Source organism: Salvelinus fontinalis, chromosome 17 (assembly GCF_029448725.1).
Source record: "Salvelinus fontinalis isolate EN_2023a chromosome 17, ASM2944872v1, whole genome shotgun sequence".
Lineage (NCBI taxonomy): Eukaryota > Metazoa > Chordata > Actinopteri > Salmoniformes > Salmonidae > Salvelinus > Salvelinus fontinalis.
The window spans coordinates 28,783,961-28,808,515 of NC_074681.1; the positions used below are offsets into that span (position 1 = coordinate 28,783,961).

The 24,555-nt window shown below is 43.0% G+C and overlaps 1 protein-coding gene across 2 annotated transcripts in view; it reads right to left on the minus strand.

The window, feature by feature from the left end:
• LOC129814118 (tenascin-R-like) overlaps positions 1 to 24,555 on the minus strand; it is a 139,732-nt gene that overhangs the window by 44,834 nt on the left and 70,343 nt on the right. For both annotated transcript variants that reach the window (XM_055866928.1, XM_055866927.1), the window contains exons 2-3: positions 14,225 to 14,832; positions 5,662 to 6,138 (exon numbers count right to left, since the gene is read on the minus strand). In XM_055866928.1, the coding sequence (XP_055722903.1) occupies positions 5,662 to 6,138; positions 14,225 to 14,774 (1,027 nt within the window). In that variant the 5' untranslated portion in view covers positions 14,775 to 14,832. The remainder of the gene's footprint in view (positions 1 to 5,661; positions 6,139 to 14,224; positions 14,833 to 24,555) is intronic.

Below are 24,555 nucleotides of genomic sequence, written 5' to 3' on the forward strand. Positions count from 1 at the left end.
GTGCGGGGGTACAGGTTAGTCGAGGTAATTTGTACATGTAATGGGTAAAGTGACTATGCATAGATAATAAACAGCGAGTAGCAGCAGTGTAAAAACAGTGTCAATGTAAATAGTCTGGGTGGCCATTTGATTAATTGTTCAGAATTGGGGGTAGAAGCTGTTAAGGAGCCTTTTGGACCTAGACTTTGGTACCGCTTGCCGTGCGGTAGCAGAGAGAACAATCTATGACTTGGGTGACTGGAGTCTTTGACAATTTTTTGGTCCTTCCTTTGACACCGCCTAGTATATAGGTCCTGGATGGCAGGAAGCTTGGCCCCAGGGATGTATTGGGCCGTACGCACTACCGTCTGTAGTGCCTTATGGTCGGATGCCGAGCAGTTGCCATACCAGGTGGTGATGCAACTGGTCAGGATGCTCTCCCAGTGCTGCCAAAGGTGCTTCAACAAAGTACTGAGTAAAGGGTCTGAATACTTATGTAAATGTGATATTTCCGTTTTTACATTTGCAAAAATTTCTAGATACCTGTTTTTGCTTTGTAATTATGAGGTATTGTGTGTAGATTTAATACATTTCATAATAAGCCTGTAACATAACAAAATGTGAAAAAAGTCAAGGGGTCTGAATACTTTCCGAATGCACTGTATATTCTGGAGATTATTTAATATTTTTTGCTCATTTAATCTAAGGCAGAGCCATAAGTAAATGGTAAATGGGATATGACTAAATTTAATATGGTTGATTTTTCCACAAATAGACAGGTTTTTACCTTTCCATGGCAACAAGTTCTAACTTTCTATTAAAATGTATTGTAGTGAGATTGTTTCTTTCTTTCGGGATATTAACACTGAGTATGTCCACTTCACCATCAGACCATTTTATTGGTAAACTACACAGTATTGATCCGATACGTAATATGGTAAACTTATCATAGTTAGGTTGTTATCCAGGGAGGTTAGATCAATTATCTAGATACTCTATGAGGCTGTGCAGGGACCCAAATTGCGAATGAAAAAGAAAACATGTAGTCAGTGTAAAATGACAACCTTTGTTTTTAAGCCCCGTATTTCTAACCCCTTGATATTATTGTTGGATAAAATTTGAACAGATAACATCTCGATGGCCATAATAAATAGATATGCTGACAGTGGACAACCTTGCTTCACTGCCCTTGACAGTACTGTCTGAGAAGTAGTCATTATTTACTATTTTACAACTGGGGTTACTATTCTCCAAAATGTAAATTGTCCAGGCATTTTTATATAAATTCAAGTCATACTTTATCAAAGGCCTTTTCAAAATCAGCTATGAATACTATGACACAGTCTTTGAGACAGGCCAGACCCTCCCTCCAGTACAAGGCCTACAGTATATCTGCCTCTCATTAGTCACAGAGAACAGAGTCTACCCCCCAAGCCATAAGACTGAGAAACAGTTAAACAAACGGCTATCCGGACAATTTGCATTGACCCCCTTCCACTGGGTCTATGCACTGGACTCTACCCACCCACTTACACATACTACACTGATACTCCAATACACTCACACACACTACATATGCTCACACACACCAAACACACACACATACATATTAACGCCCCACACACACACGCAGGCACGCACACACACAGTTCCACACTCTTTCACACTTTTCACCTACGCTGCTGCTACTTTGTTTTTTATCTATCCTGACTGCCTAGTCACTTTTACCCCTACCTACATGGATATATTACCTCAATTACCTTAACTACCTCGTACCGCTGCATATTGACTGGGTATTAGAACTCCTTGTATATAACCTCGTTATTGTTATTTTATTGTGTTACTATTTCCTTTTTTATTTAGCAAAATGTTTTTACTTTTTAACTCTACATTGTTGGGAAAGGGCTTGCAAGTAAGCATTTCACAGTTGTATTCGCTGCATGTGACAAATACTATTTGATTTGATTTGGATGGATCAGCAGAGGGAGGATGGGAGTGAACCATTGTACCGCTGCACTGAGCTACACTGAGGGTCAGGAGTGTCAGGACTCTGGCATGATGAGGCCAATGCCCCACAGCACAGCTGAGTACCACATCACATCACTGTTTTCTGTTTCCATCCATTTCACTTATTATTGCTCACAGCAAACAGACTCGCTGCTTGACTGATCTTCTTTTTACGGGGCAGCGAATAACTTATGAAAGCGTAATTAGAGTTTAGTGTTTTGGGACTGTTTATCAGAAATTATAAATAGGCCAGAGGTCATCGTATTACACAACATTATGAAAGATTGTTGCATTGTTTAAACTGCTGTAACGAGGTTATCCTAAAAATTGACACACAACATTGAAGTTAGCTATGCTTTTTGGAGTGAATACATTAATGAGGACACAGTGAAGACGTGTGGCTCCGGAGGAGGCTAAGCAAAGCTACTTCTACCTCTGGTAGATTGAGCTATCGATTCCAAATTCATATTCTCTTCCATCACTCATTTCAGTTGAGCAATAATGGAAAAGGGTGATACAAAATGCAGGTGTCATGAAGACTGAGGAGAAAAATCAATTGTCTATTTAATGCAGCTGAGCTACTGTATGAAAGTTGAAAGTGTAGGTTTTGTCAAAGAATGTTTGAAGTCAAAATTGTTGGTTCTATTTCTGTGGGGCATTCTGGAAAGGCAAGGTCATTAATGTGTTCTCTCTGGCTGAAAATGTCTGTCAGTCAGTGAACAACTCTGTTAACAAGGGGAGGGGACAGGATTGACAGGCTCACATGCAACCACCCGACTACTAGTGAGAGCTCCTATACAGTATTTCTCTGGCACAAACTTCAAAACCATTTGCATTAGGTACAGTTGAAGTCTAAAGTTTACATACACCTTAGCCAAATACATTTAAACCCAGTTCTTAACAATTCCTGACATTTAATCCGAGTAAAAATGCACTGTCTTAGGTCAGTTAGGATCACCACTTTATTTTAAGAATGTGAAATGTCAGAATAATAGTAGAGACAATGATTTATTTCAGCATTTATTTCTTTCATCACATTCCCAGTGGGTCAGAAGTTTACGTACACTCAATCAGTATTTGGTAGCATTGCCTTTAAATTGTTTAACTTGGGTCAAACGTTTCAGGTAGCCTTCCACAAGCTTCCCACAATAAGTTGGGTGAATTTTGGCCCATTCCTCCTGACAGAGCTGGTATAACTGAGTCGGGTTTGTAGGCCTCTTTGCTCGCACATGCTTTTTCAGTTCTGCCCAGACATTTTCTATAGGATTGAGGTCAGGGCTTTGTGATGGCCACTCCAATACCTTGACTTTGTTGTCCTTAAGCTATTTTGCCACAACTTTGGAAGTATGCTTGGGGTCATTGTCCATTTGGAAGACCCAATTGCGACCAAGCTTTAACTTCCTGACTGATGTCTTGAGATGTTGCTTCATTATATCCACATAATTTTCCTACCTAATGATGCCATCTATTTTGTGAAGTGCACCAGTCCCTCTTGCAGCAAAGCACACCCACAACATGATGCTGCCACCCCCATGCTTCACGGTTGGGATGGTGTTCTTTGGCTTGCAAGCACCCCCCTTTTTCCTCCAAACATAACGATGGTCATTATGGCCAAACAGTTATATTTTTGTTTCATTAGACCAGAGGACATTTCTCCAAAAAGTCTGATCTTTGTTCCCATGTGCAGTTGCAAACCATAGTCTGGCTTTTTTATGGTGGTTTTGGAGCAGTGCCTTCTTCCTTGCTGAGCGGCCTTTCAGGTTATGTCAATATAGGACTTGTTTTACTGTGGATATAGATATGTTTGTACCTGTTCCCTCCAGCATCTACACAAGGTCCTTTGCTGTTGTTCTCGGATTGATTTGCACTTTTTGCACCAAAGTAGGTTCATCTCTAGGAGACAAAACGCGTCTCCTTCCTGAGTGGTATGACTGCTGCGTGGTCCCATGGTGTTTATACTTGCGTACTATTGTTTTTACAAATGAACGTGGTACCTTCAGGCATTTGGAAATTGCTCCCAAGGATGAACCAGACTTGTGGAGGTCTACAATTTTTGTTGTGAGGTCTTGGCTGATTTCTTTTGATTTTCCCATGATGTCAAGCATAGAGGCACAGAGTTTGAAGGTAGGCCTTGAAATACATCCACAGGTACACATCCAATTGACTCAAATTATGTAAATTAGCCAGAAGCTTCTAAATCCATGACATCATTTTCTGGAATTTTCCAAGCTGTTTGAAGGCACAGTCAACTTAGTGTATGTAAACTTCTGACTCACTGGATTTGTGATACAGTGAATTATTAGTTAAATAATCTGTCTGTAAACAATTGTTGGAAAAATGACTTGTGTCATGCACAAAGTAAATGTCCTAACCGACTTGCCAAAACTATAGTTTGTTAACAAGACATTTGTGGAGTGGTTGAAACACTTAGGTTGGAGTCATTAAACCTTGTTTATGTAAACTTCTGACTTCAACTGTATATTTTTTTTCAGGGGTTAAAAACAATTGTGAAAACCTTTTAGTCATGCATAATTATTTTCCAATGTGAGACATTTTAGGAAAGTGGTGGAGTCATAATGACTAGAATTTTGAATGATAGTGATGTTAAGGCAATTAGGATGATGATAGGTAAACTCATCATGTGAATGCAGCTGCTTTGTTTTTACATTTTCACACCGCCAAATGCCTCATTTAAATTCCATAGTCTCATTATTTCATAGTAGGAGAAAATGGGGCTACAAAAGCATATCCTGATTTTTCTACTTTGATAATATGAAACACTTACAATGCAGGCCACCCTATGAGTCCTGAATAAGCGCTGGTAATTGAATGGCCTCTTTTTGCATTCCGCAACCTCTCCCACTCTGCTATTTTACCTCTAATTGCAAAGAAATAAGCAATTTTAGATCCAGGAGGTTCCGCTGAAAATGAGGTAGAGTATAGGTAGTATAGGCTCTTTTTCATTTCACTTGTGAGATGACAGATGTCTATTGCAATAGGAGGAATCAGTACTGGCGCACCGGGATATGGGGAGTGGTGGGAGGGGGAGAAACTGCGTTACGCCAGTGGGAATCAGCAGCCTTTTTCTGAGAACTAGCTATGAATCCAGGCTAGTGTGATTCAGATATTGCTTCAGTTAATGTGACTTTTGACAAATGAATGCTGTTACACAGCAAGCCATCACCAACGTTATAGCTACTATTTGAAGCACAGAGGGGCTGCAAGAGGTGTTTGACTACTGTTTTGTAGGGCAAGATCTGTGGATTCAGCTGCTATTGCATGGATAATATTGCTATTATCTGTAAAAACATAATTCTTGGAAATATTTGTCAGATATGCAGGCTTAGATATCCCCAAAGAACCAAATGCAGACTGAGACAACTTCTTACCATAACCTCTGTGAATTTTCGACCTGTCACCAAATGAATATAGTTGATTCAGAGTTCGTTTTGATATTTCAACCTGCGTGTCCTGATCGTGTCTGGTGTGGATAGACAAAATCAACATGCAAGCGGACTCACACGCATGCCCGTTCTAGTCAACATATTAGGCTAATGCTTGTCTCATATAACCAAATATCCACCCATATATCCAACCTAAGAAACAACAATGGCAAAATTATAAAGGTTCTCAGAGGAACTACTGTATGTTTTCCTGTTGTTCCCTTTCTCTCACCTAAAGAGCAGTCGTCTCCAGCAAAGCCCTCTTGGCAGGCACAGAAGCCCTCCTTACAGATGCCCTTCTGACTGCAGTTGTTGGCGCAGTAGGCCAAGGCGCAGTCTTCTCCCACGTATCCCGGGCGACACTGGCAGGTCCCATTTGTGCACAGGCCCTGGTCAGAGCAGTCATTGAGGCAGCGACCAAGCGTACAGTCCTCTCCAGTGAAATTCTCCTCACATATACACTCCCCGTCCATGCACAGCCCTCGACCAGAGCAGTCCGCCGGGCAGCGGGGCTCCGAGCAGTTGTCCCCTCCGAAGTCGCGGTCACAGACACACTCGCCCTCCATACACTCTCCCTGTCCGGAGCAGTCGTCTGGGCAGCGAGGCTCAGAGCAGTTCTTGCCCGTCCAGCCGTACTCACACACACAGCCACACAGGTCCATGTTGAAGCTGCCGTGGTCACTGCACTGGGGGATGAAGTCCAGGCGACCTAGAGGAAGAAAGAAAGACTCAAAATCACATCACTAAATATACTGTATGGTTTACTAATGCTAACATCGTCTGTTGTAACAGTGTACATTTTTTAAAAATGTAACAGTGTAACAGTGTAAAATAAACCTATGAAATTTAGAAACGCTGTATAACATTGTTCTCAAGCTGTGTCCACACCCATTGTATGTCGTGATCATAATATAGTGGCTATATCTAGAAAAGCCAATGTTTCAAAGGCTGTGCCTAAAATAGTGTATAAGATTTTCAGACAAAGGGTTTTGTAGTGATTCCTATGTTGAAGATGCAAAAAAGATTTGATGGTCTGATTTGTTTTTTTGTTGATGTGCACTTGATGAATTTATGAAATTGTTTCTTCCTGTTATCAATAAGCATGCATCTATTAAAAAACTGCCCAGCAAACAGGAGACGTCCTGAGGACTTTCGGTGATGTTCCTATGAGGTCCCTTAAGGGTTTTGGCGCGACGTTATCCCACTGACGTTCTTAAACATTCTAAGAACGTTGCTTGATGGTCCCAAGGGAATGTTCCCTGGGGGACCTTTGTCTAGGACTTCGCTGAAGACCCTGTCAGGACCATGTCAGGACCTTATTAGGACGTTCTCTTTTACTAGTCTTTCGGATGTCACGTGATGGTCCCACGTGATGGTCCGAAGGGAACATTCTCTGGGGGACCTTTTTATAGTTCCCTGTTTGTCCCGGGGACCTTTTTAAGACATTTATTTGGACGATGTGTGATGGTCCCCTGAAGGTCCCCTGAACATTCGTGTGGTTTTGTCAGGTCCCCATTGTCCCGGGGACATCCCCGAAGATGTTTTTACGATGTTCTTTGTACTTTGTGTCATGGTCCCCCGAAGGTCCCCTGAGCGTTCTTAGGACATTGTGTCATGGTCCGCTGGAGGTTTTTGTCACCTGATGGTCCCAGGTGTCCCAAACCATTATAAGTAAAGTAATGGTATGGGGGTTTTAAGGTAAGTGGTACACTCTTTCATCAATAACAACATTTGACATAATCACTTAATACTGCCTTTTCAATATGACCCCACCTGGGATTCATAAAATATCTTTCTAACCACCAGGTGATGTCCCTGGGACAAACTGGGAACTAGACAAAAACATCAAGGGGGCCATGACACAACATCCCAAGAACATTCAGGGGACCATGACACAACATCCCAAGAAAGTCCTAAAAATGTCCTCAGGGAACAACCGGGAACTAGACAAAACGTCCTGAGAACCATGGCACAACATTCTAAAAACGTCCCCATGACCAACCGGAGAACGTTTAATTTGCGACCATCAGGTGACGTCCCTGGGACAAACCGAAAAATAGACAAAAACATCCATTTTGTGACCATTTTGTGACGTCCCAGAAACGTCTGTATGACTCATTGTTTGTTTAAGGCCCCCTGGATAGATGAGGAATTCAAAAGCTGTTTTGTTGAGAGAAATGAGGCAAAGGGAGTGGAAAATATGCCAGGCTGCACATCTGATTAGCAGACATATTGTACATTTAGAAATTATGTGACTAAACTGAACAAAAATAACAAGAAATTGTATTATGAAACTGAGATGATAAAAAGCTTTGGAATACTTTAAAGGACATCATGGGGAAAAACACTAATTCAACTCCACCTTTAATCGAATCAGATGGAAATATTATAGTGTTAAAAATACGAAATCGTCAGTATAATAATATAGTATAATAAACTTACATAGCTCTGACAGACATACTTACCCCACAAGACATGCCACCAGGGGTGTTTTCCCAGTCATCAAGTCCAAAACAAATTTAAGGCAACACACAGTATTTTATAGAGTCGTGGTTACATGGAACTCCCATTTCAAATTACACAAGCAAACAGCCAAATTTGTCCCCCCAAAATTTAAACAACACCTCACTGCATGACGCCCCTTCGCTATCTGACCTAAATAACTTGTATGTATAGTCTATGTCAACTGATATGTATGTAAAGTACCAGTTAAAAGTTTGTACACACCTACTCATTCCCAGGTTTTTCTTTATTTGAACTCATTTCTACATTGTATAATAATTGTGATGACATTATAACTATGAAATAACATATATGGAATATATATATATAATATATATATGGAATCATAATCATATTTGCAGACAAATACCCCATCCGCTGTGCCCTCAACCGGCCTCCGTCTGAGCAGACCCCCTCCGTCTGAGCAGACCACCCCCCCGGGCTACTAACTTTAAACGCCGCGGGCTAGCTTAGTGGAGGCCTCACTACTCCATCTACGGCTACCCCCTGGACACTATGATCACTTGGCTACATAGCTGATGCCTGCTTGACTGTCCATTAATTCACGGTACTCCATTCTGTTTATTTGTGTTTTATCTGTCGGCTCTGTGCCTTAACTCAGGATCTGTGTGTAGTTAATCCGACCCTCTCTGCCCAGTCGTCGCCATTTTTACCTTCTGTTGCTGTGTTAGCTGACTAGCTGCTGTTATCTCACCTGCTGTTTTAGCTAGCTCTCCCAATCATGACCTGCAATCACTTTATGCCTTATTGTATGTCTCTCTCAAATATCAATATGCCTTGCATACTGTTGTTCAGGCTAGTTATCATTGTTTTGGTTTGCAATGGACCCCGTAGTTCCACTCTCCGTACCTCTGATACCTCCTTTGTCCCACCCCCCACACATGCGGTGACCTCACCCATTGAGACCAGCATGTCCAGAGATACAACCTCTCTTATCATCACCCAGTGCCTGGGCTTGCCTCCGCTGTACCCGTGCCCCACCATACCCTGGTCTGCACATTATGCCCAGAATCTATTCTACCACGCCCATAAATCTGCTCCTTTTATTCCTTGTCCCTAACGCTCTAGGCGACCAGTTTTGATAGCCTTTAGCCGCACCCTCATCCTACTACTCCTCTGTTCCTCGGGTGATGTGGAGGTAAACCCAGGCCCTGCATGTCCCCAGTCACCCTCATTTGTTGACTTCTGTGATCGAAAAAGCCTTGGCCTCATGCATGTCAACATGTCAGAAGCCTCCTCCCTAAGTTTGCCTTACTCACCGCTTTAGCACACTCTACCAACCCTGATGTCCTTGCCGTGTCTGAATCCTGGCTTAGGAAGGCCACCAAAAACTCTGAGATTTCCATACCCAACTATAACACTTTCCGTCAAGATAGAACTGCCAAAGAGGGAGGAGTTGCAATCTACTGCAGAGATAGCCTGCAAAGTTCTGTCATACTTTCCAAGTCTATGCCCAAGCAGTTCGAACTTCTAATTTTAAAAATTAATCTCTCCAGAAATAAGTCTCTCACTGTTGCCGCCTGCTACCGACCCCCCTCAGCTCCCAGCTGTGCCCTGGACACCATCTGTGAATTGATCGCTCCCCATCTAGCTTCAGAGTTTGTTCTGTTAGGTGACCTAAACTGGGATATGCTTAACACCCCGGCAGTCCTACAATCTAAGCTTGATGCCCTCAATCTCACACAAATCATCAAGGAACCCACCAGGTACAACCCTAAATCCGTAAACATGGGCACCCTAATAGACATTATCCTGACCAACTTGCCCTCCAAATACACCTCTGCTGTCTTCAATCAAGATCTCAGCGATCACTGCCTCATTGCCTGTATCCGCCACGGGTCCACGGTCAAACGACCACCCCTCATCACTGTCAAACGCTCCCTGAACACTTCTGCGAGCAGGCCTTTCTAATCGACCTGGCCCGGGTACCCTGGAAGGATATTGACCTCATCCCGTCAGTTGAGGATGCCTGGTCATTCTTTAAAAGTTACTTCCTCACCATATTAGACAAGCATGCTCCGTTCAAAAAATGCAGAACCAAGAACAGATATAGCCCTTGGTTCACTCCAGACCTGACTGCCCTCGACCAGCACAAAAACATCCTGTGGCGAACTGCAATAGCATCGAAGAGCCCCCGTGATATGCAACTGTTCAGGGAAGTCAGGAACCAATACACGCAGTCAGTCAGGAAAGCAAAGGCCAGCTTTTTCAAGCAGAAATTTGCATCCTGTAGCTCTAACTCCAAAAAGTTCTGGGATACTGTAAAGTCCACGGAAAACAAGAGCACCTCCTCCCAGCTGCCCACTGCACTGAGGCTAGATAACACGGTCACCACTGATAAGTACGTGATAATCGAAAACTTCAACAAACATTTCTCAATGGCTGGCCATGCCTTCCACCTGGCGACTCCAACCTTGGCCAACAGCCCCGCCCCCCCCCGCTGCTACTCGCCCAAGCCTCCCCAGCTTCTCCTTTACCCATATCCAGATAGCAGATGTTCTGAAAGAGCTGGAAAACCTGGACCCATTCAAATCAGCTGGGCTTGACAATCTGGACCCCCTATTTCTGAAACTGTCCGCCGCCATTGTCGCACCCCCTATTACCAGCCTGTTCAACCTCTCCTTCGTATCATCTGAGATCCCCAAGGATTGGAAAGCTGCCGCTGTCATCCCCCTCTTCAAAGGGGGAGACACCCTGGACCCAAACTGTTACAGACCTATATCCATCCTGCCCTGCCTAGCTAAGGTCTTCGAAAGCCAAGTCAACAAACAGATCACTGACCATCTCGAATCCCACCGTACCTTCTCCGCTGTGCAATCCGGTTTCCGAGCCGGTCACGGGTGCACCTCAGCCACGCTCAAGGTACTAAACGATATCATAACCGCCATCGATAAAAGACATTACTGTGCAGCCGTCTTCATCGACCTGGCCAAGGCTTTCGACTCTGTCAATCACCATATTCTTATCGGCAGACTCAGTAGCCTCGGTTTTTCTAATGACTGCCTTGCCTGGTTCACCAACTACTTTGCAGACAGAGTTCAGTGTGTCAAATCGGAGGGCATGTTGTCCGGTCCTCTGGCAGTCTCTATGGGGGTACCACAGGGTTCAATTCTCGGGCCGACTCTTTTCTCTGTATACATCAATGATGTTGCTCTTGCTGCGGGCGATTCCCTGATCCACCTCTACGCAGACGACACCATTCTGTATACTTCCGGCCCTTCCATGGACACTGTGCTATCTAACCTCCAAACGAGCTTCAATGCCATACAACACTCCTTCCGTGGCCTCCAACTGCTCTTAAATGCTAGTAAAACCAAATGCATGCTTTTCAACCGTTCGCTGCCTGCACCCGCACGCCCGACTAGCATCACCACCCTGGACGGTTCCGACCTAGAATATGTGGACATCTATAAGTACCTAGGTGTCTGGCTAGACTGCAAACTCTCCTTCCAGACTCATATCAAACATCTCCAATCCAAAATCAAATCTAGAGTCGGCTTTCTATTCCGGAACAAAGCCTCCTTCACTCACGCCGCCAAACTTACCCTAGTAAAACTGACTATCCTACCGATCCTCGACTTCGGCGATGTCATCTACAAAATAGCTTCCAATACTCTACTCAGCAAACTGGATGCAGTTTATCACAGTGCCATCCGTTTTGTTACTAAAGCACCTTATACGACCCACCACTGCGACCTGTATGCCCTAGTCGGCTGGCCCTCGCTACATGTTCGTCGTCAGACCCACTGGCTCCAGGTCATCTACAAGGCTATGCTAGGTAAAGTGCCGCCTTATCTCAGTTCACTGGTCACGATGGCTACACCCACCCGTAGCACGCGCTCCAGCAGGTGTATCTCACTGATCATCCCTAAAGCCAAAACCTCATTTGGACGCCTTTCCTTCCAGTTCTCTGCTGCCTGCGACTGGAACGAATTGCAAAAATCTCTGAAGTTGGAGACTTTTATCTCCCTCAACAACTTTAAAAATCTGCTATCCGAGCAGCTAACCGATCGCTGCAGCTGTACATAGTCCATCTGTAAACTACCCACCCAATTTACCTACCTCACCCCCCATACTGCTTTTATTTATTTAATTTTCTGCTCTTTTGCACACCAGTATCTCTTCTTGCACATGAACATCTGATGATTTATCACTCCAGTGTTAATCTGCTAAATTGTAATTATTCGATTTATTGCCTACCTCATGCCTTTTGCACACATTGTATATAGATTCTCTTTTTCCTACCATGTTATTGACTTGTTTATTGTTTACTCCATGTGTAACTCTGTGTTGTTGTCTGTTCACACTGCTATGCTTTATCTTGGCCATGTCGCAGTTGCAAATGAGAACTTGTTCTCAACTAGCCTACCTGGTTAAATAAAGGTGAAATAAAAAAATACAAAAATATATAGTAACCAAAAAAGTGTTAAACAATGTTATATGTGATATTCTTCAAAGTAGCCACCATTTGCCTTGATGACAGCTTTGCACACTCTTGGAATTCTCTCAACCAGCTTCACCTGGAATGCTTTTACAACAGTCTTGAAGGAGTTCCCACATATGCTGAGCACTTGTTGGCTGCTTTTCCTTCACTCTACGGTCCAACTCATCCCAAACCATGTCAATTGGGTTGAGGTTGGGTGATTGTGGAGGCCAGGTCATCTGATGCAGCTCTCCATCACTCTCCTTGCTAAAATAGCCCTTACACAGCCTGGAGGTGTATTTTGGGTCGTTGTCCTGTTGAAAAGCAAATGAAAGTCCCACTAAGAGCAAACCAGATGGGAAGGTGTATCGCTGCAGAATGCGGTGGTTGCCATGCTGGTTAAGTGTGCCTTGAATTCTAAATAAATCACAGACAGTGTCAGCAGCAAAGCACCCCCACACCATCACACGTCCTCCTCCATCTTTCAAGGTGGGAATTACACATGCGGAGATCATCCGTTCACCTATTCTGCGTCTCACAAAGACATGGCGGTTGGAACCAAAAATCTCACATTTGGACTCATCAGACCAAGGACAGATTTCAACCGGTCTAATGTCCATTGATCATGTTTCTTGGCCCAAGCAATTCTCTTCTTATTATTGGTGTCCTTTAGTAGTGATTTCTTTGCAGCAATTCGACCATGAAGGCCTGATTCACAGAGTCTCCTCTGAACAGTTGACTATTCTGTTACTTGATGTGTCTGTTACTTGAACTCTGCGAAGCATTTATTTGGGCTGAAATCTGAGGTGCAGTTAACTCTGATGAACTTAACCTCTGCAGCAGAAGTAACGCTGGGTTTTCCTTTCCTGTGGCGGTCCTCATGAGAGCCAGTTTCATCATAGCACTTGATGGGTTTTGCGACTGCACTTGAAGAAACTTAAAAAGCTCTTGACATTTTACGAATTGCCTGACCTTCATGTCTTAATGTAATGATGGACTGTCGTTTCTCTTTGCACATTTGAGCTATTCTTGCCATAATATGGACTTGGTCTTTTTCCAAATATAACTATCTTCTGTATACCACCCCTACCTTGTCACAACACAACTGACAGGCTCAAATGCATTAAGAAGGAAAGAAATTCCCCAATAAACTTTTAACAAGGCACACCTGTTAATTGAAAGGCATTCCAGGTGACTACCTCATGCAGCTGGTTGAGAGAATGCCAAGAGTGTGCAAAGCTGTCATCAAGGCGAAGGGTGGCTACTTTGAAGAATCTCAAATAGAAAATATATTTAGACTTTTTTGGTTACTACATGATTCCATATGTGTTATTTCATAATATTGACTGTTATTCTACAATTTAGAACATATTTTCAAATAAAGAAAAACCCTGAAATGAGTAGGTGTCCAAACTTTTGACTGGAACTGTATGCAAGAATGAAATTGATATACTGTTTATGACTGAATGTAGGCATATAGTATAGGTCTCTGTCTTAGTATTTTGTGATTACAGGACCTTTTTTATTTCTATATTCTTCTTTTAAATTAATGTAGCTCTGTCCTTGAGCTCTTCTTGTCTATTGTTGTTGTCTATTGTGTCATGTTTTATGTGTTGTGTGGACCCCAGGAAAAGTAACCGCTGCTTTTAGAACAGCTAATGGGGATCCTAATAAAATAACAAATCGCAAACCCCCAGGCTTTATATCCTCGTGCTATCTTCTTGAACCAAGATGCTCAGTAACTGAATAAATGAAAACGTAACATTCCACATTGGCCTCAAAGTAGCCTATGACCAGGGTACAGTAACTCTAATAATAGTGTCAAGCTGTACTATTATTCCCTACTTACCCATGGCTGAACTCTCCTCACAGCCACAGTTGCCAGAGCTGCACTGGACTCTGAGCAGCGACACCTCTCTCTCCAGCATCTCGATGCGGGTGGCCAGCTGCTGCATGGTGTTGGCTGCGGGACAGGCGCAGGCCTGTTTGGGGATATTGATGCGGTGGGTGAAGGTGACCTGGCTGTCTGTGTCCACTGTCTGCTCTGTGAACTCTGTGGGGTCCTCCCCACCCCCACTGGACATTGCTCCCCTGGAGGCCTGACTGGGTGGAGGCGCTGCTGATTCAAGATCCACAGAGCACAGAGACTCCAGGGGAACATTGATGTTGTACACATGGTTGAAGACCATGGGCTGCTCCTTGATTGTCTGGTTGTTAAGTGGGCTGGTGGGGCCACCTGGAGGGGCCTGTCGTCTGACCCTGGTGGTCCGGACCAGCTTTTGCTCCTCACCGGATAGGGATGGAGCAGCCTGGGACCCCAGAAGGAGGAAAGCCAGAGCCAGGCCCAGCAGCCAGCCACGTGCAGGGGCCATGGTGAAACACCACAGCGTTAGAACCATGGGCCTAGCTAGGGCTCTCTTGACACCACCGTAACTTCCGGCAGACTTCTGATAGGATCTATAGAGGAGAGAGAGATGGTGGTAGTTGAGTGGTGGTAGTTGAGCAGTGGGTTGGCGAAATGGAAAATAGTGTTTCACAATAGATTTCACAATAGATTTGATCTATTGTGAAAGAATAATTGCCTTGGAAAATAACTGGATGCTTATGGGACGTTTCAAATCCTTAAATATACGTATTTCTGCACACAACACCAAATATTTGATCTTTCTCACAGGCGAGGCATGTTGAAATATTGAGCACATAGAACATGTTGATATGGATTCAATAGAGCCTGGCTTTAGTGATTTTTCCTTCCACTGTAATCCTCTCTCTCCAGCAACTGGGCTTGAGGACAGGAACAAACTACAGAATGAATCATATTGAGGGACTGATTCCTGTCTAGAAAAGCCTGTGGTCAGAAAGTGATTATCTGCGATTACATTTTTACATCTCTGTTAGACTAGACGGAGGGATTTTCTCAAAGCTCAATCAGCAGAATAAAAATGTGAGACGTACACTATATAACACACGCTTAGTATCAGTTCATGGAGAAATAATTACTTTGTACGAGGACACAAATCAGGACAGTATGTAAGGTTATGTCTCAAAGATTTATCTGTAGGAGGTCAAACACAGCATGCCAAGAAGCCTACAGAGCCTTTTCAAAAGTTTGTATCTGATACTGAAAATTGTCTTGTTATTTTTTGTTGCTGACGAAAGCCCCTTTGTGAAGTGAAAGGGAAGTCAACCTTTCATGTGATTTCCTTGTTTTGTATCACAAATCAGGGCAATTCCCCTTGACTACATCTTTGAAACCAACCACAGGTATGATCTTTGGTTCTTTGTCTTTACTACAAATCTTTTAAGGTTACTTATGACCACGCTACAGCCTCAAGGTGAGAGCACACAACATATGTGGTCCATGTGTGCTGATGCTGAACTGAAATGGTCATTACACAACTAAAGAGGTGTGTAAGTCACTCCAGGGATTTGAGAGGCGGGAGATCCTGCATGTTCAAATATACTGTGTGACGTACTGTAACATATCAGGCTCGCCTGCTATACCTTTATATACAGCTTTGGCCTTGGGAACGGGTACATTATTAAACCTCCCCCCACCTGTAGAGAATGGGAAATGTTCCCACCTCTCCTCATGCGAAAAGATCCCGTTTGACACGATGCAAGCCATTTAACCAGCAAATCCACCAAATAAATGAGAACCAGAAAGATGAGAAAGAAATCAAATGGACAAACCCACCTGGAACATTATTTTCACACCCATTAAGTAGTGCAGGGTCCCTTTGATTCAAGTGAAAACGTAGTACATGCAGTCCTAAAGTCAAAATGGCATATTCAATTAATGGCCCGGAATGGCTCTATGACTCACTCTCAACCACACACACAGGGACTTGTATAATGGTCTTGCTCCTCTATGCCACAGCAACTGAGATACACCAACATGCCCCCATTGCCCTGCGCTCCAGCTCAGGAATCAGGGCCATTGAGACTATGGGCTGCCTTTGTTGAAGTTGGATAGAGATTCGATATTCATAGGACGTTTTCCTCAAGCCTTTAGGTTTATGCAATTGCAGTGGGGCCACAGTGTTTGGAGACAGATGTGTTTTATCAAGGCCTGTTGTCAGGCCTCAATTAGGACGCCTCAATTAGGAGGATGAGGATCAAAGGCTCGGGGGCAACAGCAACAACTATTTCAATTTACTGTTCAAGGGCAGGGTGTTTTAACACACATTTCTGCCCTGGATGCACTTACTGGTCATCCTCCTGACTTGACCGTAATGAGAACTGACGGCGTAGAGGCTCACAATCCGTCCATTGGGCCGCCTACCGCTGGACGGGTGGAAGTGAGGAGGCATTATGGGAGCTGGGAGCACGTTGACAAGTCATGAAATTAGTTTGGGGCTACTATGGCACATTGCCATTTTAAGCTATACCCTGTAATGACTAGTAGTATAAAAATGAGTAGTGTACCTGCTAAGGTAGATGACCAGAGAACAATAGTGTCAGTTTTATTGAAACTGGTCATTTTCCTGGGAAATTGAATGTGAATTGGTTCTCCCGGGCCGACCCCCTGCTAGCTGGCATGATCAAAAACTCCCTGAGGCATAAAGCAATTCCGTTCAAAGTTGATGATCATAAACCCTATAAAACTGGCTGCCAGAAACAATATAAAACATTTACGAATTGTACTTTACATATACACATTTGGGTATAACCCTCTGACAAAACCCTCTGACAGGACACTCAGTAAGCATCGGCAGCTTTGGAATGCCATTGACAAGCATTGGGCAGAAATCAATAGGTGTCTATTTCTGAACATGACGTGGGCAGGCAGATAATTCACGAAGGAAGCCATTTCAATTTCATTGTACACCCAAAAGCATGCCTAAAAGCATGTTCTAAAAAGAGTTGTACAACCTTGGGTTTTGATCTGAGCCATATACATTCCCCCTTAACTTCTGTTCTTTCAGAGACTATAGTCATAAAGCTGAATATCCCTTCCATCCAAAGCTTTCTTTTTATGGCTCAGGCTGGAGATGATACAAGAGAAGAGAAGCTCCAATTATGCACAGAATCAGGTTTTGTCTTAATGATGTAGAGGGAGAGAGGTTTAAAAAGATGACTTTTCTCATAAAGTTGCAGTGAAGACAGTGAAGAGGGATAACTAGAGAGATGGGAGAGGATGAGAGAGGATGAATGTTTATGATGCAAATGGAAATTTACACCAGTGTCTGTTCAACAGTAAATATAACCAAAACCCTGAGTTGTTCTTGTGTTTTATGTGAAATTGGCCTATTACTCTGACTCTTGAGTGTGTTTACTGTCTAATGAGCTCGTCAATGAGGGTCATACAGTAGGATAAAAAGACAGTGTAGGTGTAAGATGCTGAAAGCTACACGGTGTTACTGCTAGAGTAGGTCAAAAAATACATGAACCTTTCCCTAACATAACACACAATCCTATTGTTCTGCTAAGCATTCAATCTGTAGATGCACTACTCGTGCTGTATTAAGGAGATAGCAGAGATGGTGCAGTAGCATACTTTCAGTGTGTAATGATGAGTGACATTCTGAATGACCTGCAGGAAGGTTTTATATTAGACAAAAAGGCACAAAGATGGATTGCTCTCAAATTCAGGCACAGCACACTTCAAGCCTTCAGGTTTTAAGGAATATGAAGGCTGGGATACAGCACAACACCAGGACCAGATCATAGTTATAAATAAATAATGTTATAGGCTACCTCTAATCAACTTCAAAGAAAGGTAAATCATTCCTTGAGGAGTTAATATTTCATCTGACATCTGTTGGGAATAGATGTTTTTGTAAAAATGTTCTATTCAACACTTTTCTCTCATTTCAATCTCCTTTCATTTCTCATTCAGCTGACATTACCCTGAGTGGTTCTTAAAGAGGGGTTACACAAGCTATTACACCACATGCTGCATTATATATGAGAGCACCATTGATGTTCCTAACCTCCCATGTGCCATGCTAGATCCCAGTGTCTCACGGAAGCCCTCAGGGAAGAGCATCCTTGTTGTAACTCTGAGGCGACGCTCTGCATATCTTTATAAACTCAGCTTATCTGAGTGGAACAGAGGCCTAAAGCCTTTTGACTTCTCCTCCATTCTCCTCCCTACTCCTCACTTCTCCTCCCTACTTCTCACTTCTCCCTTCTCATCTCTATTCCTCCCAGTACTCAACATTGTGTTTATATACTGTATGTCCCCTTGAGGACTTCCTCTCTACAAAGACAAGTGAGCCTTGGGGGACTAGTGACTACCTGGATCCGCCAGTAGGTTAAACATCCTGTTAAACATACTGTACTAGGGCCTTCCAGAATAATCTACAGTATATTAACTGTCAGTGTCACTTCATACCCAATGTCCTGTGTCATAATGGAAAACATGGGGGGCAGAGCACCAGAGGGATGCTGCGATTCTGCTGCTCCCTATTCTCCTAGGTTCTGTTTAACTCCATCTTTCTCTTGAAATCTCTCTAGCTGTCCTCCTTTATTTCACACAGTATATCGGTTCAGACCAGAACTGCTGAATAAAGAGGTGTCTGTGTGTACGGTGCTGAATCGCTGATGGAGCTGGGTGAGCTGGGTTGCTACAGAGCTCGGGCAGGCTCTAGCTAGCCGCACCACAGAGAAGCCCAGACAGGCCCTGGGAAGTGAATTGGTAACCCCTATTTGTACAGGTTAATGTGCAAACATCCCGACATGCACACTGTACCAATAGCCAGCCTCCACAGGCGCTCTGCCCCTCTCTACCTTGTAAATCTCTGTATTGCAACATTCAGATTCAATTATCATTACTCCAGTAGCACTTGGCAATTTGCCTTGTCTTTCAGGATCATTGGCCACCGCTCATTTTCAAAACCTGCGACCTAAAAGGTTTGAAGATCTCCATTTCTCCTCAGTCCTTAGGCCTTTTTCACATAAGGACGCGTGTCATCACTACCTGATCACATTGTTTAAAAAATAAATACAGCTCAACAAAGTAATATTTGGAGAAGTTTCTTCTCTGCAAATTACAAGGGAAATGCAATATTTCTGAACAAAAGAAGTACCCCGTCAGTCCTCAGTAGCCTCAATAGTGCAGAGTGAGCAAGAAGTCACATTTTGGCTTATATTGCAATGAAAGAAACATGCCATCTGCTAAAATATGCTATCTGCAAGAATGTTACCTAGTGCTCTGATAAAAGGTAGACAAGATAAGATCAAGAACATAATTCTGAGCTGCTATCATTGTTCCTATCTGTCTGAGGAGAGGCTGTGGGACCAGCTGCTGCAGCAGATACAGAGGGCTCAGGGGGTACAACATGAATAATGACCAACCAAATGGTTCCCTGTTTAATGGAGGGACAGTAAAGCATAACACAGCCTGGATCCCAAATGGCACCCTATTTAGTGCAGGGCCCATAGTATATAGGGAATAGGGTGCCATTTGGGACGCAGCCACAGTCCATTTAAATGCTGCTGAAGACTCACTTTGTTCATGCCGCTATGATTCAGGAGAATTTAATTTCATATTTGCCCCACCAGGTCAGAGGCTGCAGGCATGCTGGGCACCATGGTGACGGTCTGCTTTTAAAGGAACTACTTCTCTTGTGATATATTGTTTCAGACCATATATTTAAAATATGTCAAAATATATGTCTCAGTATTGTTTTCCATTCATGCAAATGTTGTTGTCAGGAACATTTGTTTTGTCCAAGTTTAAAATAACACAATAACACAATAACACAAAATGTTGAATGTGTGATCCACAAGGTATCTTTTGAGAGAATGCATGTTCTTTAACTCAAGGACTGAGTTCTGTCCCTTGGGTCCTGCAGTAGTACTGCTGTCATTAAAGCATTTGGGAATCCCTATAAGCCAATGACTGCTAATGATTCAGACACCATTTCATTCCAATGAACCCATGTTTTCGTAACTGCTTTTTCTTTGCTAACCTGACAGTAAATCCCACTTATGCAAAATATCAAATAATATGTCAGTGCTGTGGCTTGACAACCACTAATATCTTCTTCTTCCCTTTTAGGATACAGCACTGTTCCAACCCAACCCAACCAGCCTTTTTAAACAGTCTTGTCTCCGTCACCCTCTCTCGTAAGTCATTTTCTCCTTTCATCTCCCTCTTTCAGAAGAGACTGTTTTTTGTGGCCCAGAACTGACAGTTATTGTTCTGCCTTTCATGAAAATATAAGAAATGTCTTCTCTCTGCCTTTGTGCAACGAGAAAGAGTCAGAGATGAAGGCAGGATGAAATGATGGAGCAACATAACACAAGAACATAATACCACAAGGTGTCAGAGAAATGATGAAATAACTACCGGAATCAAGACGGGATAGATGTGTTTTCTTGTTTGTGCCTGTTTGAGTTATATGCCAAACCAGAGGAAGACATCAATCCTTTTACCTGGTTAGGATTTAATTCAATCATACAAAAATATAGGTTTCTACACACATCACAGTGATGCAGTGATTTTGTTTGGATGGTGCAACATGGTATTTTGAGGGTCTAAGGATGATATCAAAGTACAAGCCTCCAGTACGCATCCTCCACTACTGTTTATGCCTCTTATCTTCCACTCTGGTAAATGGAAATCTGTCCGTGAGAGGTTTTCAGAATCACCTTGTAAAGATCAACTGAAGATAAGTTACCTGTCAACTCAGATAGGTGGAAACAATAACACACTGCAAGGAGAAGAGAAAATAGGATGTGTAAATATGCTCAGAGACAAGTTGAACATTGAGTTGACTGTCATAAATATCAAACACCTCAACACAAGAATGTTAACAACAAAATAATGGACATTGCATTTGCTGACTCATAAAGCTTTGTTTCAACCTGACTTTCACCTGGTAAGATTTGACTGGTTATGATTAATAGGATATTTTGATATACCTATAGAAGTTTGGAAACAGGCCTTTTGATGCAGTGTAGAAAGTGGAAAGTGTAGAAAGTGAAACCAATCCATTCCCAATCATCCATTATTGATCAAGCCAGGGTTATATTGGGGTATATTGGGTTAGATTGATAATGAATCACCACTATCTGTACCAGGGGCATTAAATCCTTCCCAAAATATCTCCAGGTCTAACTCATTAACAGTCAGCCACCTGCTAGACCACCAGGTCTCGTCTACTTTATCCTGGGAGGACAACTCATCAGCCTAAGGGGTTGGTTGTGTGTGTGTGTGTGTGTGTGTGTGTGTGTGTGTGTGTGTGTGTGTGTGTGTGTGTGTGTGTGTGTGTGTGTGTGTGTGTGTGTGTGTGTGTGTGTGTGTGTGTGTGTGTGTGTGTGTGTGTGTGTGTGTGTGTGTGTGTGTGTGTGTGTGTGTGTGTGTGTGTGTTACTGTCACCACTGTACGTAGTCATGCCTGAAGCCTTCATTATTATGGTGCCAGTAATCCCCATTGGTTAGAAATCAGAGATCAAAGGCTTCCAGTGGCTGGTACTTCACCTCCATCTCATGTCTGCTGCTCCACCACAATAACAGCAGTTCCTCTAAGTATTTCAGTAACACATTAAAGATGCAATATCCCAGAGGGTTCTAGACTAGAGTCTCTGACCCCACTATCGCCCGCCACACATAAAAAATCCTCATCTACTGTTGTGTGGAAAGAATACATGAATCTCTACAGTACGATATTACGGACTCACTGCTAAGCCCTGGCTGTATCTTTGTGATCACGAGTAAAAAAATGAAGTGTTGCCGAGTCAGCCAGACAATTACTCTTGTTCTCTTGAGCCCCACAATGCTCTGCAGCATGCAACAAGGGATAACTCACTTTTTCAACCAGTTGAGGAAATTGGAGGTTTAATTGAAGATGATAGATAACTGGTCACTAAATGCTTTATCAAAATGTGTATACTAGTACAGTATCTTTATAACAAACCAGTACTCTTTCACTTTAATCCCATTTCTGTATACCTGAGGGATGCATTTAAAAAGCAATGCATGTCAACACAATATGCATGCTGAAGTACAAACCATGAATACTGAATAATAAAGCATATCTTTATGGTTGATGTTGTCTGTGCCAATGTCTAATCCTGCACCTATCAACACACAGAGAGAGGTGTTATAGGCGAACACACACACCCTGGCCATGAGCTCTCTGTCAGTCGGGGTAAAGAACATACACACCACACCAACACTCTGCTGCAGGGATACACAAAGTAGCGAGCAGGATGCTTGTCTCAACCTGAAAAGAGAAACCATCCTCATTTGCTTTCCTCGCCTTGTCTCTTCCTCAGGGCCTTTGCTTACCTACTGGGAGATAAAGTGACAGCCTTTGCAAGTTGTGTTGTCAGCTGTAAGGAATTGCAAATGTACTTTTTTTTTCATTTTCCCTCCCTCTTCGACAGCTGTGCCGTTTTATTAAATACACTGAGGATCGCTGCAGGGTTAGATCTTAACATGCCATGGTGCTGATGATACCTATCTCAGTGTTCCTAAGAGAAAAGAGATTACAAGTCCCATGGCTACATTGGGAATCCCTCCACGTTGTACTATTGTACCACAAACACACACAGACACATAGGCACGCACACTTACGCACTCACACACACACACACACACACACACACACACACACACACACACACACACACACACACACACACACACACACACACACACACACACACACACACACACACACACACACACACACACACACACACACACACACACACAAAGACAGACACAGAGTTTAATATTTATCTGCTGTCCCATAGGAGAACAATATCAAACATGCACCCTGGCACATGAGCTCACACACACAGGCATGGACACTTACGCACCCACACACGCACACACTCACACACACGCACACACACAGAGACACACACAGACACTGTTTAGTATTTCTCTGCTGTCTCAAACCTGGAGGAGGAGAACGATACAGATAATCCTGTTTCAGGTAATTCAGTTTTATGTAGTTGTGAGAGAAAGGGATTTTAAATCATTCAAAATGCTTCCTGCCTTATTGAGCATGTCAGAGCTGTCCTGGCTGTCCTGCAGTGTATCAAACCATAAGAGAAGCAACATGCAATAGACCAGTTTTGACATACTGTACTAAAACTGTACAATATTGAGATGGTTGTTGTAAGACAAATTCTCTCAATGGCCTACATGGTAAAATAAAGGTAGCTAGATAAATAAATAATATACTTTCCGTGGTATATTATCTGTGGAATGCATTATGGCTTTGCTATGGCAATATTACTTGTACATGCTTGCTTGTACTGTATGGTGATCATATGATAGAAATTGCTATGCGCTACACTATTTTTATAGAACTGTTTTTCAGTATAACAATAATTTCCTCAGCTTGAGTAAGGGTTGCAGGATCTATATTCAACCCAACCTGCTCAATGTTGGGTTCGGTCCTCAGAATATTAGGACCTATTGGTTGCCAATCATTTCGAAAGCTCTGCTACAGTATAATCGTAATTTTCAGCAAACAGAATTGCATATTATTTCGATTGCGAAATTAATTACACTTCAAACTACTTATAAATGAAACATAACACTGAACACACATTAAACACTTTAGGTTATTGATTGGAAAGATAGAAAATATTAGACATGATATGTTGCTGACATTTTGGGGGGAAATTGTCACGTTGCCAGCGGTACTGTAACGGCTTTCCTCAGGGATCGAACCAAAATGCAGCTGAGTTTGTAGACATGATTTATTAACGAAAAAACACACGAAAACACGAACTTGAATAATAAACTAACAAAACAAATAAACGGTGTAGACAGATCTGAACGACGGACTCACATAACACACGAGAACGCACGAACAGGGAAAAAAGCCTACACATAAAAAACACTGAACAAACAAACCGAAACCAGTCCCGTGTGGCGTAACGACATACACAAACACAGGAGACAATCACCCACAACGAACACTGTGAAAACACCTACCTAAATATGACTCTTAATTAGAGGAACGCCAAACACCTGCCTCTAATTAAGAGCCATACCAGGCAACCCATAAACCAACATAGAAACAGAAAACATAGAATGCCCACCCAACCTCACGTCCTGACCAACTAACACATATAACAAACTAACAGAAATAGGTCAGGAACATGACATAACCCCCCCCATAAGGTGCGAACTCCGGGCGCACCAGCACAAAGTCTAGGGGAGGGTCTGGGTGGGCATCTGACCACGGTGGTGGCTCAGGCTCCG